The sequence below is a fragment of the Cyrtonyx montezumae genome, unplaced genomic scaffold (assembly GCF_038088225.1).
Source record: "Cyrtonyx montezumae isolate F1298 unplaced genomic scaffold, pur_monq_1.0 scaffold_2, whole genome shotgun sequence".
Classification (NCBI taxonomy): Eukaryota; Metazoa; Chordata; class Aves; order Galliformes; family Odontophoridae; genus Cyrtonyx; species Cyrtonyx montezumae.
In genome coordinates, this window is record NW_027071936.1 from 3,487,164 (window position 1) to 3,504,363 (window position 17,200).

The 17,200-nt window shown below is 36.4% G+C and overlaps 1 protein-coding gene across 4 annotated transcripts in view; it reads right to left on the reverse strand.

Annotated features, from left to right (window-relative positions):
* Positions 1–17,200, reverse strand: part of GRIA2 (glutamate ionotropic receptor AMPA type subunit 2) — a 77,742-nt gene that overhangs the window by 24,998 nt on the left and 35,544 nt on the right. For all 4 annotated transcript variants that reach the window (XM_065736242.1, XM_065736243.1, XM_065736240.1 and 1 more), the window contains exons 4-6: positions 12,930–13,126; positions 9,613–9,666; positions 7,539–7,700 (exon numbers count right to left, since the gene is read on the reverse strand). In XM_065736242.1, coding sequence (XP_065592314.1) covers positions 7,539–7,700; positions 9,613–9,666; positions 12,930–13,126 — 413 coding nt within the window. The remainder of the gene's footprint in view (positions 1–7,538; positions 7,701–9,612; positions 9,667–12,929; positions 13,127–17,200) is intronic.

Consider the following 17,200-nt stretch of genomic DNA (forward strand, 5'->3'; position numbering starts at 1 on the left):
AATATATAAACTGTAAAGCAGTGAGAAATGATATATTGCCTCTTTGCTTCAATGGTTCAGACTTTAATGAGAATTTTAATTAGCTAGCTCAAGTCATGCAGAAGGCTGTTGTAATTCTAACCAAAGCAGTCCTCTGAATTGAGGTCATTTTTTGTATGCAACCATTAGACCTTGGAAAGGAAGAAAGGAAAGGTGGAACCCTTTTTCACATGTATAAGCTTACTGTATGATTAATGTGAATATTCTCAAGAAGATTCTCACAGCGATTCATATGAAAATATCTAAAAGGATCAGAACAACAAAAAAATAAAGTAAAAGACTGACTGGAGTTGACATTACTTTCTACCACTGGAGCTGCAGCAATTAAATAAGAACATAGATATATAGATGAGGACGTAACACAGAAAAGATACTGAAACATTTTTATAGGGACTAGTTAGCAATGCTGCTTCAGTTGTAGCTACTTGCATCATAGAAATGCGTTGCACATGGTAGCACTTTGAGAAAAGCTCTGTGTACTGTACTGTCATAAACTACTGATGCACTGAGTAGCAAGAGAAATAAGGCCTTGAAATTGAGAAACTGTAATGCTAATTCAGTTGTTTCATTTGATCATTGGGATATTTTAATACTTTATCTCAAGAATATAATCCTTGCATTATATAATTAGCAGCCCAAATATCCACAACTCAGTCATATATTCAGTTTGTGCAGGGCTTTGCCTATTGATATGCATCTATCTGTATGTATATCACATATGAAATTCACTCATGCTTATTTAGGTTAAATCATGTTTAATCTAGGGATCTCAATATATTTTATACTTCACACCTTCATGCTGTAGGGTGTGTCACGAAGCAAACATTCTATGCATTTCTTGTATATTTTCCATATAATTTCAGCTTCTAATAACCATCATGGAGATTATTACATATATTCATTAAGCTGCAGCTAGTTTTTAACACTGATAAACTGAAACAAAGTGACCTCATGACCGTAAATGGGAGACAACCTAGAGATAACCAGCTCACACAAATAGATGTGTGTGCTTGTGTGGCTGTATACACAAATACAACTATCATGAGTTAAACAGTGCATTAGCACTGTTTTGATTCACTTCATTTTATGAGAAATTCATTCAGGTTTAAATCTGCATTGTTAAAATCAAAGGGAGCACTACTTGGAATATTAATCTCAAAGCGGAATGGGCTCTTACAGACTACAGTTCTATAAAACTAACTTAATTTCAGTTATTTCCAATTTTAGATGATAAACTAGGTAAAATTTAATAGAAGATGCTACTGATATTATTACACAGTTCCTGCAGAATTGCCTGTATTTATTAAAACATTGCAAATAATAAGCAAGAAGATGCCCTGCATTATCATAATTCTGGAGCTACGATAATAAGGTGATAATACAAACTTGAATGCTCTAAAGTGCATAAGGATTTGCTGTTATTTTCTATGAAATATGGACTGTACGCAAGACTCTTGCCTATAGATTCCATTAAGCCCATTTATAGTGACTTCTGTGACTATTAGAGAAGCCCAGGGTAGACAGCTCAGATATAGATGTCTACACAGTAGACACAGTAAAACCACCCAAGGGGACTTTGAACTAGCAGTTCCATCCCAAAGTAAGAGAACAGTGAGAAAGAAACAGTAATAGGATATTTGTAGCAGAGAATGAGTCAAAGATGACAGGTCTACTGTACAAGACACCAGGGAGACCTCAGCTAGAATGGCTTACATAGCTGAAACAGTGTTCATGAAGGCTGAATTCAGACTAAAACAGGTACAGAAGAGGGCTCTCCATCACATATGTGACTCTTCTACTGGAAAAGCAGGAGAAAGGACTATCTACATCACCAATAGGGATTAAGAAAAGTGAGACGGAAAAGCAGACACGAGTACTTTCCTTGACTGGAGGTAAGACTCAGAGAGAATAACAGAAGCACTCCTTGTGGCAAGTGTAAGAAGGGAGAAGCAGATGTTCAGTATTTTCCCTTATATTTAAACTTTAGCAAACTCAAGTATAAACAAAACAGAGATCAAAGCAACATATACAATGAAGATGCAAAAGTGTCTCTGCATCTTGTGGGTATACAAATAGCTGGCTTACTGCTCTGTTCCAAAATTGTTTTTCCAGTGATTTGCTAAACATTTTATCACCTTGTTTGCAATACTTCAGTAGAGTACAGAGGCTAACTTGAACACATTAAGTTGTCACAGACATTTTCTTCCTTTAATAAGCACATGGATCTTGCAGAAAAAAAAATTAACACCAATAACTTGCTTTCGAGTCCATGGTGCTTGACGGAAATAATAAAAACAATTCACTTGAACCTGCAGAATTTATTCACAAAAAGCATTACTTCTAATTCATCCCACTGTTTGTGGAAATTATCCATCCTGACAAAGTAATTATAAAATCTAATCTATTTGTGTAATTATATTTCCAATCTTAAAAAGAATGCAGTTCCAAAAAAACAATGCAACTGACAACAATTATCTTTAAACAACAAGGAACAAATGCCTTTTTATTCATAAACATATGACTCCAGAAAACTGTTTCAAATGTAACCATAGAATCAACACTGGTTTTTGTTGGAAAGGACCTTAAAGGCAACACAGTTCCAACCCAAACTGCCTGCTGCACATGACAGCAAACTAGACTAATATGCATATGTAAGAGGATCCTCAATAAGATGAACAATTAAGCAATGCAGCCTTGCTAAAAATGAATCTAATTGTTCAGAGGCATCTTTAACTAGAGTGCTTTTTAGGTCTGTGGGCATTTAAAGACATTTTCTAAGAGTAAGTCTAGATGCAACAGATCACAATCACCTTCTTATAGTCTATGGAGGAAAGCTTTTAAAAGCTAAGTACAAAGACTAGTGTAACAGTTTTTTGTCTGCTTTCCATTTACAACAATGACCTCTTTTTGCCACTCTCAACACGAGAGCAGCTTAACAACCTGCGTCTTTCTTTTTCTTAACTGCTCTGCCCTAGAAATACCCTGGAACCCTCTCAGATGTTCTGGCACAATCCACTTCCACTTAAAAATTAATAACAAAGTAATTATTAAAGCATTAAGTATACGTGACTAAAAGAAGATAAACATTTTTAAATGTAAATTGCTATTCACTCTAATAGTTACTGAAATAGTCTTCAACCACTGTTTTTATGGCTGTTCAACTATTATTACCTACAGCAAATACCCTTGGTGAACTGAGCTTTCATCCAAGAAACTTACTGATTTTTTTATAAAAACGTATTCCTTATTACCTTCTAGAAGAAGAAACTCGTAGTTGGCTTAATTCAAATTATTAGAACAGATTAGATAATTGGTATCAGCCATTTTATAATACCAGGTGAATGATAAGAATCCAAAACATCCAGCAGGCTCTTCAGCTATCTTATTTTTACCCAAAGTCCTATTTTTTAACCAAAAGTCCTACACATACTGAAAGCTTTGCATTACTCCCTGCTCATTCTTCCTAACTTAACAGTTTAAGATCGGCCGTTTCCTATTTTTGCTATTTTGCCATGAACAACACACTGTTTTACACTATATACAGGCATTTTAGATTCTATAATCACATTTACTCTGATAAAAATAGATCTCATAATAATTCTAGAAGACGAGATTACAGTTTAAAAAAATCTGAAAACGTGAAACTATAAAAGACAAATTCAAAAGAAACAGTAACTTACATGTTTTGCTCTTAGCTACGCATGGATTGTTCGGTGACAGGACGAGGGGAAATGGCCTTAAGTTGTGCCAGGGGAAGTTTAGGTTGGCTATCAAGAAACACTTCTTTACAGAAAGGGTTGTTAAGCACTGGAATAGGCTCCACAGGGAGGTGGTGGAGTCCCTGCATGTGTTTAAAAACCGTCTGGATGTGGTGCTCAGGGACATGGTTTAGCAGAGGGTTGTTAGAGTTAGGGTAGTATGGTTAGGTCATGTTTGGACTCAGTGATCCTTAAGGCTTTTTCCAACCTGAGCAATTCTATGATTCCACATGGGGAAGAGATTACGCACTGTAAAATACAATCTTATACATTCTGACCATCTGAAACAATGTACCACCATGATGCGGTTTTAGGCACTGAAAATAGTTTCAGTGGGTGTTGGGGTTGTTGCCATCTTCCAATGTAGTGGTGTTTCTCTGTGAGCCTGAGCTGCCTTAGCTTTTCAACCGGGCAGACACTGTGTGCTGCACGTAGTTTCCCTACGATTTTCTTCCCATAGAGAATAAATACTTCATGCATTTACCAAGCTTAAAGTTGGCTTATGATGGCTTGCAACTAGGCAGCCTATCAGCTTTCCTTTTGAAAAATGAGAAGTCCTTTGGCAAAAAGGCAGCAAAATAGCACTTTGAAGTCATCTTTCTTAATCTCCTTGTGTTTTTATCAGTACAGGCACAGTACAGTAACAAGTCTTTTGTCATGTATGCCTTGAAAGTGGAACATATGTCTTTATAATTAATAAAATATTAATTGAAATATTTTTAAAGCCGTTTGATCCAGATTCTCTTCTCACCATCTGGGGCATTAGTCTTCAACAATCTACTCTTCTCAGTAAGTTTATTTCTTTGTAATGCACATTTTATTTTTAAATACAGGTGCTTTTCTCCATATTCAAGACTGTACTTGCAGCTATATTCTACTGAGTTGCACTTCATAATGCAAAATGAACATAGGAAAGCAGAACACAGTTGCAGTGCTATTGCTTGCAACAAAACATTTCTAATATCAGGGTTAACGTTATCACCCCCACCACTGGGAATTTGGAACTGGATGATCTTTAAGGTGCTTTCCAATCCAAACCATTCTACGATTCTGTAGTCACCTGCCAGAGACTTCTGAGCTCCATTGAATTACGTATCAATAATGAATAAATTCTTCAAATCAAGCTGCTCCACACAGTTTGCTCTCATAGCTTTAGAATTTTAGAATCCATTGGAAGTGGTAGCATAAGCTCTTTTATTAACATTGGCAAACTGCACCACTGCCTTAAAATCAAAAGAGAGAAATGTTACTCAGTAAGATGATGGAAGGGACCAAAAAGAGAGTTAATCTACCTCATTAACTTGGACATTCATACACTATACCAAGAAGCTCAGGATAACACACGTAACTAGGATGCTAATGAAAAGGGACGGCTTGTTTGAGATGGAGAAGCAAGGAATACAGTTCCACGAAAACAGATGTAAAATCCTGTATTTTCTAGGAGTGATCAGTGCACAGACATAGTATGAAACTGTCTAAACTGGCAGCAGTACAGAAAAACAGCGCAGAATAAGATCTGGATGTTACTGTGCAACTCATGACATGTATAGTTTAACTGTGCCACGATGGTAAGAAAAAGAGCATCACCAAGTAAGTACTGAGAAGAACAGCTCTGAGCCACACAAAGCCATGCACAGTGCAGCACTGTGGGTAGAAAGTTGAAAGGAACAGGGATTATTTAGTTCAGCAGGAAGGAAAGCAAGGATAAATATGGCAGCCATCTTCAAATATAGAAGGACAGCTGAAAAGGAGAACATGCTCATATAGAAGAAGCAGACAAAGCAATAAGGGATCTGGAGACAAAGCCTAGCTTAGGTTAGACAAAAAAGCAAGAAGTAAGACTGCTTATGCTCTTCAACTGAACATCTGGGGAAGCTGTGAAATCACCATCCATCAGGAATTACACAGGTATATTTGATTCTGCCTTCAGGCAAGGAGAATGGACTGGATGACTGCTCAAGGGCATTTCTTGCCCTATTTCTGCAGTGGCCATCATTCTCCTCTGCCTCTAGGTCCAAGGATGGCAATGAAACATGACATGTCTCAGACTACCGCACAATCAAAGGGAACCTTACAAGTAATGTGTACAAGGGTAAAAGACAGAAAGCTATAAAAAGCACAACTGATACAACCAATCTCTCCATGCATTGTAGCACACATCCACTCCCTCCTCCTCCCCAGTACCTCTAGCACTTTTAAATTATCTGATAATTTAATATAGCCAAATAACTTTGATCTCCTATATTCCTCGTGCAACACTACGTAAACAAAGACAAAAATCAGATTGGGCATTTGAATTTAATAAGTGCTCTGAAACATGAAACTTATGAAAATATTTTTTCCTTTATTTTTTCTTATCCGTAAAAAAGAAAATCTCCAAAACAGAATACTCCAAATACTTTCCTTTATCACTTTCAATTTCTAATGTAATTGAAAAGAACCAATAAGGCAGATTTAAAGGTAGTAACTGTGATAAAATTACAAATTAATGTTATGACAAACTATTGCAACTATTTTTTTGACTTATGCCTTTCACTGTGGTTATTTCCAGACTAAGATTCTGCAACATTAGCAAAGGTAGATTTCATCCCTTCAGAAGCAGGGATGCACAAAAAGAATTTTACTAGTCACCCACAGCCAGTTCTTCCCTCCTCTTTTGCCTAAATGAGAGTAACGAATGTCACACAAATGTAACATCAGTGGATCTAAAGGTATGACACAGGCTTTAGCTTCTTCTGTCAAACATTAAATGAAAAATTCACTTGTTCTCTCTCTCTCAAAAAAAAAAATACAAGAATAAATAAAAGAAAAATTATAGCTTCAATTAAGTCTTCCAAAATATGACACACTAAAAAGGAATCTAGAAACTATATACGTATACATATTTAAATAATCATTAAGATTGGGCACTTTAAAGGATCTGTGTTTCAGGAATTTGCAGAATGTTCCATTTTTTGCTGAAGGTTCTTATTCACTTTAATACCGGTCAAGAAAATACTTTTGCCTAGAACATTTGCCATTTTTTGGTAATACACTCGAGAGTTAATTAAATACACTCATTTTTAAATAAAATTTCTGGCTGTGTTAAAGAAATAAAACACATTAGCTTATTAACATTTTGCAAGCAATAATTGATCTCTGTAACCGCTACATAAGACAAGAAGATGCAGTTATCCCAGTTTTATCCAGAGGGAAAGCTGAGGTAATTAAGTTTACCTTTTTGCCCAACACCACATCTCGAGTCATTCAGACCTGGAACTAGACCCACAGATCTGTACCTCAGGCATACTGTTTTATTTTGTAAGTTTTTGTAGGACTTAGTCATCCCTTCCAGAGCAACTGGCTTATCATTGCTTTGGTAGGACAGGAAGTGCTAGACCTGTACTCCTTCAAAACATGTTTTAGAAGGACATATATGCAGTCATACACATTTCAAAACTAGGAGAAAGATAAATCAAAAGGAAGTCAGCAGCTACTTAATATATCACATCAAACCATTTTCCTAACAAGTCATCAGGCAGAGATTTACAGTTATACAAGAAAAATTGAAGTTGTCTTTAACATTTTCTGACATTTCTGCTGAACCACCACTATGACAGAGAATGTTAAAAGTGCCCCAGAGAGAATATTAAAATTGGCACCACTGATTTTGTCAGGTTTTCTTTCTCTTGTCTTACTAGTCCAATCCCCTTACTTCATGTACATCCAGTACATCACAGTTAAAACAAATGCAAGACATACCTTAATTGTACTAGTGTGTGCACCAGGATATTCTTTTTCCTCTAGTGTTGACCAACGTTGTATAAATTTTGACACCAAAGGATCATCGTAGTCAACTATCTGAAATCCTGAGACATTTGCTCCTCCAAACTGAATTTTGGATAAATCTCCATCAGTAAATCCCTGGGCACAGAAAACATTATGTCTGTTATTCCAGCAGTTCTGGCAGATCTCTCAGTAGCCTTGTACATATAAAAGTGTTATCATACGACGTCTATTGCAAATGTGTAAGCCAAATGCTTTCTTCAAACAGGATCCAAGTTAAAATCCTGGGCTGCGAGCCAACAATGCCTCTTGTTGCTTATTAGTTTTTATGCTTCCACAGAACGAGTGCTGAATGGATCTACCTTTGCCATGATCACTTTCTTGGAACAAAAACTGTTAACTTCAATGGGATTACTTACATTAAAAGGTCAATAACAGGTAGGAGTGCAAACCTCGGCCAGTAATAGTTACAGGTACAGCTTTCTTTATGTTTGCTTTTTTTTTTTTTTTTTTTTTGCTGGGAACACTGAAGCACATGGAAGGACTTAGAATCTCTCTTACCTCCCTTGTGGTATATAAAAAAACAACTATTTCTTGTTCTTAAAAACAGTCCCATTCCATAGTTTTTGAGAGAATGAAACATCTTTTATTCTTAGCTTTCTTCCTCCTTGGTTGTTTTTTTTAAATTTATAAAATGAAAGCAGGTTGGACTAAAACAGTTCATTTAAGCAAATTAAATGAGGGATAACTAAATTCTGTCAATCATATAAAGACGATATCATCATGTTACAAGCCAAGCAATGGCTAAAATGGTAACCAGTCAACATGATGAAATACACTAGGCAACTTTCCAAAAAGCTCATTTCCTTTGAGTTCAAAACTATTTACACAATGCATGCAGCAAAAACACAGGGAACTTTCAAATTCTGTATGACTTTTTGCTTGTCTTGTGAACACGCAGTACCTTCTTCATTCTAAAACATTAATTAATGGATATAAATATAGACTCCCATTGTTATGCTTTTTTAAAGAGACCTTGAACCCTCAAGTCTTCCTTACTGTGATGTAGCAACATGGATAACTATCTCCTATCTGGAGTGGAGAGGTGTTGATCAAAGGCTAGGAGGAGATATGGGCTATGTACGATGTGTGATTACACACACTATGGTCATTCTGTTTTCTTAACTGCCTCTAAAATGACTATGAAAAACAGTTTGAAATCAGAGGACTTCAGGGGCTCTGCTGAAATTTTTATGTCAAATTGTATCGAATTCCAAGATTAAAGAGAATAAATAAATTACACAAAGGTGCTTTCACCATACAACCCTCAAAGCTCTTTTCTGGAGCAGAATAACTGACATTCAAGCCCACAGACTCTGCTTTATCTCTTGCAGAAAAAAACACATTAGATTCTGTAGCTGCAGTAAATAAGTATTGTTGACTTTAATGTCAGCAAAATGGCCATTCATCTTTAGAGAATTTCAAAAAATAACCTTGACAATCTAGCAAGTTTCATGAAACTTCCCTTCCCCCTTAGGAAGGGTATTGACTGTACTGTCAGATAGAATATTTCCTTGAACAATCAAACTGATTGAGAAATCTGAGAAATGAGGATGTGCGAAGGTGAGATTCACTAGTCCAGCAGAATCAAAGCTGAGAGCTGTAATTTTTAAATACTTCAGCAGTGAGACAAGAAACATGAGTGATCTGGATGAATGCATCCAACCACAGTCTGGAAAGGTGTTTTTCTGGTTTTCCTACCTACTGTGACTTTAATAAAGGATGCAGAAAAATGGATGAACCTCTTATGGAGTTGCTGAGCCATCTTCAATCCCACTGACAGAAATTTAACAGGAAGCATTTAAGCTCTGAAAAGACTCAGCCAATAAAACAAACACTATCTGAACACACACATCTATTTAACAGGAATAAATATATTTAGCTTTTCTTTATTTTCTAAACACTCACTGAAAACACAGTACTAGTTTGTGTGCCTCCACGAACAGTAAAACATGTAAGTGCAGGTATTTTAAATATTAAAACTGCTTACCAGATTTGCAATAATATAATGGTATCCTTTAACATGTTTACCAATTGTGATAACCTGTAAGAAAAAAAAAATATCTCCATAATAGAGAATGTTCAGCTGATACACAGACTGAGAATCACTAAAAGCAGTATGATTTAAAAGTTAAGTTACGAGCTTCATCATTTGCAATACTGAGCTTTTTCAGTGCTTTACTTTTATTTTAGCTCATTAATTATAGAATATACTCCCTGCTGGTAGAAATTAGTTATACTGAAGATCAAGCTCCAAAATCTGTAAGAAGAGGACCTGAATACTAGCTACTACGCTTTATATTGAAGGTTCAACCTAGACAGGTGGGAATGGGCATCACAGAGTAGAGGCACCAGAAGAAGCACTGACTCAGACACTCCTGCTTCGGTTCTGCTTCACTTGTAGCAGTACAGTAACATTCTCTGAACCAAAAATAGAGGTTTAAAAGCACTGTGACATGAACGAAAGTATTTACATTATGAGGAAATTTTAGAAGTTCAAATTGTTGTTTGTTCTCCTAAAGTGTCCTTACAATCTCACTCAAAGCTGATCGTTTCTCAGTTGTCTCCACTGGCAAGTGTGTAGCATGGACTCTTCTCCCATACAATCCTAATTAAGACTCCATCTCCACAGGGAAGTTTACGTTTTGAAGCAAAACACTTCTCCTGAGAATGGATATGTGAGAAAAGAGTTCTCTAGAGAGTTCTTCCATCTTTTGAACAATGAGAATAACAAAAGAGCACAACCATTCTGAGGAAGCTGGTGAACTCAAAAGTATTTTTCAACTTCAACTTACACAAACAGTTGAAATCTGACAAAGAAACTGTTCCATGGGAGGAAAAAAAAAAAGAATGAAGAACCAACTTTGCAAACACACTGTGTGTCTATGCAGTGATCTGAGGACCCCAGAGCATCACCTCTTATAAACAGACACAGCTTATAAAGACAGCGAGATAAACAAAAACAGGTTTGTTCAAGAACAGAAAGCAAGCAAGCAAAGAATTTGCAGCTCAATATCAAAAGAGCATACAGTACTCCACTATTCAGAAAAAAGACTGGTCAACAGAAAAGCCTGCTCTGTGCTCAGTAAAAATACTAGGGAAAAAGAAAAGGGACTCTGATACAAAGGCTGAAGGCATGCTCATGAAAAGACATTTTCTGAGGTGTGGGTTTGGGTTTTTTGGCTAGAATTCAAACTTTTTAAACAAATCTGCTAGTAAAGTAGAATCCCAAGTATCTGTATTCAGCAAAGAAAATCAGAATGACACAAACTCACAGGTTTGAAAAGTAAAGAAAGTTAGAGGTACTCTCAGAAATCCTTTCTTATGATGAGTATTCATTTTAAGTGGGGGAGAAAATTAAGAAAAAAACAGTTATTTTAGCATTTTCAGACTACTTGAGAAGATCAAAACAGTTTTACATTATTTTGTAAGGGAAGAATGTCATAGGTGCAAAAGTGTAGGGATAACGGACTCCAGAAAACAGACTAAACACCAGAAGTTGGTAGATTATCTTTTGAAGAGAATCTCAAGGGTAAACCCATGAAACAACTGACACTTAGCAGCTTAAAAGACTATATTCTAACAGCACAGCAGAAAACTATTTTGATTTGAATAAATAATTGGAATTACAATAAATGACCTACGCGGCTGATCTGTATCTATTTAACACTTCTCAGTGACTTAGAAATGAGATGAGCAGAAACAAAAGTTCATCCATCCATATGTTTTCTGAAGCGACACAAGTCTGTGGGGATAAAGTAAGAAAATCTCTATCTCAACAAAGGTACGACCTGTTGGTGTGCAACAAGGGTATGAAAAATATCCTAGAGATGCACTGCAAACAAGAAGCCAAAAGGGAATAACAGATATATTACAAAACACAGACAAAGCTAGCAAAAAATGCATGGCAACTAAAGTGACAGTTCCTGTCATTAAGAAGTGGCACAAGGTGAAACCGAAAAAAATTAGTCTTCATATAAAAAAAGAGCTCAAAATGACATATCTGATCTCATAGTTGTAAGCAGTGTTTCTCTCTCAAGCATTGCTCTGTTCAGTATATATATATATTAATGTCTTGAAATTTACCAGTAAACTTAATGACAAATCAAAAACTGTGATTTTAAAACACTGCAGATGGTGATAAGAGAAAAGTTGTAAATGCTCTGAAGGACAAGGACAAATAAAAATCAATCCTGAAAACCACAGACATTTTCCAAATACAAATTCAAAACAAAACAGAAACAGAATGCACACAGTTTGCTTGCTCAAACACAATGCTCAATGCCTGAGCCTCTCCAAGCTATATTCATCTTCACTATGAAGACTAGGATGATGATCTCTCCAAAAAAGCTTGTGAGTAAACCCATCCAAATGCAACTAAATCTAGTTAATGTATTCCTATAAATAATGCACTGTCTCACATGCTTAAGCTTAAACCAGTACAGAATTGTTATTACAGTCTTCCACTGTGCTCAGTGTGCAGGAAAAGAGGAAACAAGATAAAAAGACAGCATTGAGAAGATCCAACCTGGACACACCTAGACACCAGGAACGAAGAGGTGGATTTGGAGACAGTACAAGAATTTGAATCAGAGTACTGTGATGCTGTCGTAAAAGGAAAATTAAGAGAAATGAAAGAAATAATTTTGATGAACAACATACATGGGGATAGGGAGATGACACCTTTCTGCTCCGCTGAAAGTTCAAAAGGCCCTCACTATGGAAGACAGCATCCAAATTTGGTTAACACATCTTAGGATAGTGACAAACTGAAGAGAGAAGATAAAAGGAACTACGAAGAAAACCGGATTAAAAAGATAAGCTGTTGATGCAGCCCTCCAATATGTATATGTTTTTTGGAAAAAAAAGGATTAGAATTAGAAATCACTTTCTAGATATACAGTGAACTAACCCCTAGACTTACATAACTATTTGTAACACACCACATGTAATAGTGTATGAAGTATGGATAATGTAGTATAATACCTAGACAGATTGCAAAATAGCCTTACTGAGTTTTTTTCCTAAATAATCAGGATAGAATCAGGATAGATAGCCATACAGGATGATCCAGACAGAATTATCCTGCCTTTGAACAGAAGGAGCAATTACAGGATTTGTACGTTCCCTTTCTGTCTGATGAGCATGTGGTTCCTAACAGAAATCTGTCACTTCCTAAGGGTGCATAATGACCACAAAAATAGGATCAACAGAAATGAACTCATTATATATATATATATATATATATTTTTTTTTTTTAACAGAACATCAGGAATTGTCATAATGAAAGAATGGAGAACAGCAAACCTGATCAACAATGTCGTTGACTTTATCACGCTCACAGTCCAAAATCACTCTCCTTTCTTTCTTCACTTCAAGATCTTGAAATAGTGAACGGTAGGTTTCATCTTTTCTGTCATTGTTAATATTTCCCACGTTGATAGCAGTCACTTGCCACTTCTTTTCAGCTGCAGAATCCAGCACAGCTTGCAGTGTTGATAACCCTAGCAATGTGCAAGAGAAAGCAGGAGATACAACTGACAAAGCTTTCAGGAATAACAAGCTTATGGAACATGATTTATGCAATTACTTATTTAAGATTACACCATTACTTGTTTGAATTGTCACACATCGTTAGGAATCAGAAATGAAGACGTGTAGGCCCAATTTGTTCTTATTGCATGAAAGTTCTATATAAACCACCCAAAGAGATCAGAGCCTATAAGGACAATATTTTGTATTTGCTTCAACTTTTTTCAGAATATTTTGCCAGTTCACTGATTTGCTGATGGAATCCTATACACTCAGAGAGAGGTCTTCCAGGAGAAGAATGATCCAATTACAGAGAGGATCAGCTCTTTATTACTGAATTCAATGTAACTGTTCCTGCTCTCAGTGTTTGAGCAGCAACCTATTAAGCCCTGATCTCACTGAGGCCTGTGGCAAAATTCTCATGTTCCACAGTGATGAGAAATTGCCTATAATCATAACTGATAACTGAGCTATTGTTTCTGCTGACCACAATCGATCCCTGATAACGAAAGAAAATTTGCTGATATATATTTCTTCCTGTATAGACTACTAGGCCCAGTGTTAACACCTGTGAGCTGTCTGATTTTTGCTGCTGTTCTAGCATTTTTGGCATATTTCTGCCAGGAAGCTATAATGCCTGCACAGTTTCCACTGCCCACAAAACACTGTATCAGTGAAGGTTTCAGTTGACTCATTTTTCCTTTTCAAATGTTAAGTTAACAGATTATAGAAACATACAGTTGCATGCAAAGAAATGTAAAGAGATGTAAAAGAAAGCTTCAAGGATAACTCATGAGAAATGATAGTGATTATGAACATAACTGAGGACAGAAAATACTAAGAATCAATCTGCCTCACAGTTTGTAAACACCTCATTACATGAGTCAGGTTTAGCAATTCAGCTTCCTAAGTGAATGTAGTAATAATGTTCAGCAATATATGAGACTGGTCATCAGCAAAGGAAGAAAATGGCAGGCTTCCAAAGGCATAATGACAAGTCAGATAGTTCTGGTTTTCTATACTGACTCTAAAGAAGACTGATAGGGAGTTCTACACATCATGCAATGAGTATTTTAAAGTAACAGACAAGGGCACACACAAACCACTTATAAATATGTTAAAGTGGACATTTCCTACAAAAAGAAACTTAACATAAGTAAACTAAAAGTTGTAAAGATGATCTTAAAATATTATAAACTATTAAAAGTAATTCTACACCTCAAAAAATATTATATTGTTCTTAATGGCAATTTTCTACAATTCATCTTGGAAAAAATGAACTTTGGATGAAACTAGCAATGAAAATTCCAATGCATAACAAGTAGGGCAAAAAAAAAAAAAAGAGAAAGGAAAATTAAATGAACTTTTAGAAACAATGCTTTTGCAGGTTCTTAAAAAACAAAGTTCCAGCATACACGAATATACTTGTGCAGTGAGTACTTCCTATGGGCTTGGTTTAAATAAGAGACGTGTTTCAGAATACCCTTTTCACTTCAAATAAGCTAAATTTTATCATTCTTAATTATGAAGTGTAATGTCTGCTTAGCTTTATTTGCACATTTGGCAACGTAATATCACCTTCATTAGTAATACAGTGGTGAGGACCCTACCAAGGATCTGATAATTTTGCAGCACCTATTACTGGTTTAATTTGCATTTTGTTCTTGTGTTTAACAGCTTTGCTTCTTCTCACACCTCAAATTAAAAAAAAATAATTAGAATAAAAAGATTCCAAAAATTAACAAGACTAACTGGATAAAGACAAGGTATTGAATACAGTCGTAATCAGTGTTTCATATCTGACTTAGTAGATTTCAGGTTTTCCAACCCACCCTTACATGCACTCTTTGAGCCAAACAGAATCTCAGGCATAGATTAATGAGGGCTCTTAATGTTACTACTATCCATTATAAGTAGTATTTTATTCTTCTGATCTTCCATTTCTAGTAGGGACTCCTTTTTTTCTTTTGTCATTCTTTTTTTTGGAGTACCCTCTGCAGAGACTGGATTTCTTGCTTTTTAGATGTAGGAGACCTGTGATCCTCTAACAGTGTAGTTTACTCTGATAGCAACAGTACAGTGGAAAATGAAAAAAAATCATTTACAACGATTCTTTTTAAAGAATAATCTGTATGGGGTAAAGGAAGTGAAAATCTGCAGAGGACAAAAAACTAACAACTCCAGTTGCTGGTTGTGAGTGTGTGAGCACCCCTGTTTGGGAATTTCATGTACCTGAACCACTTGCAGTTAACATGAGACAGACTGTTAATTCAGTGAGGTCTGAAAAGAAGGAATGAATAGAGGCTGACTGAATTAGCAGTTCTGTTACAAAGAGAATCTTACAATCATGTCATTACTTTCTCCAAACTGAACTGCTTAGCAGTGGCATCCAAGAGAAAACAAGTAGGATAAAGCATAAGCCACATTATGTGACATCAAGTGCCATAATAAACCAGTAATAGCTTGGAAGTGCATAAATAAATGGTTTCACTTCTTAGGAACAGGCACGAGATGTGAAATTGTCCTGCACTTCATTCAGTCAGCCTCTAACCACAGAGGAGCAGTAAAAGTAGCAATAAATATTCTTTTGGAATGAGTCATTAAACTAATTCCTATTAGTTTTCAGAGTTTCTATGAGCAGTCTATGAGCCTTTTTCATCTCATTCCTGATGGAAGAAGTATCTGAAATTACATGCAATTCCTTGCATATACATCACATTAACACTTAAAAGCATTTGGAAGAAGCGTGGACCCTGTCTACTCAGGATCTGTCATCAAAGGTGTTGCCTACACGCTGCTTGAGTCCGCAGGATAGGCTTAGTGCAGGCAGTGGGAGCACTGATTTTACTCAGCATAAAGGCAGGAATTTCATGCCTTGGAGCTCATTATCACTGAGGTGCCTCGCTTCAATTAAAACAAATACAAAAGAGAGGCATAACCAAAAGGTGACTACAGACTACTACAGACTACAGTTCTCATGCTGTTATTCCTGGCCATTCCATCAGTGAAAGCAACTAAGTGTTCTTCACTACTTCCAACATAAAAACCACATGCAAGTCAGGTACCACACACTGCTAGCTGTTTGACAGAGCACTGGCTAAGCAACTAGTTTCACAACTGTCCTTTCTAAACCAGCAGTGAACCTTTCTGATTCTAACGTGATCCTCTGAAAAGGATCTGCAACAGAAATGAGTGTAGGGTTCATCACCCCACATGACACTACTGCTGGAGGCTACGTGCCAGCTTTAGTTTTTCTTACTTGAGGGCTTAGAACAGTGGCAGTGAACTGTTTTGAGGAAGGCCCTTCAGCATTCTGAACAACTTTTAACACGTAAAATACAGCATCAGAAGGCAGAGAATTTAACATTACTCCATCACTCAATAAACCAGTGTGTTAAATATTGATCGTCTCACAATCTTACAAAAGTGGCATCTTCCATTTAATGCGCATTTAACTCTGACCAGTGGCCGTGCAGGTAAGCCACAAAATAGTTTTGCCACAAGATAGTTTCTTGTCTTCCCTTTGAGAAGGCCGAGAACAGAAAAAAGTTGGTCAAGGACTACTAGGTGAGGAGAACTTGAGAACAGAATGATGATAAGGGAAGGGCAGACGGAACAAAACATTCCATATAATGTTATTTCTCCCAAAATTGATATACCATAATTTGCCAGTGATTCTTCACAGTTCATAAATTGTTATGCTACAATTATTACACCCATAAAAAGACATTGCACTTGTGGAGGCTGTGCCCTGGAATAAGTTAGCCAGGAACAGTGGATTTGGGGTCATCAATAAAAATAAACAGCAGAGAAAAACTCAAGTAATGTCAATGGTATCTTGCAAAGGAGCATGGACTGCATCCGATGCTCTTGTTTGTCTTGTGCTCAGCTATTGATTTCACGTGTTGTGTGGAGTAAATCAGTGCTAGTAGATGTTCCCTTAACTCTACTGAAGTATTGCTGAAGCACAACACAGAGCAACTGGTTCCTACCAGGCCTCCATTAACTAGACAGCCACCTCAAGGAGCTCAAAGTTTGTAGGGGCA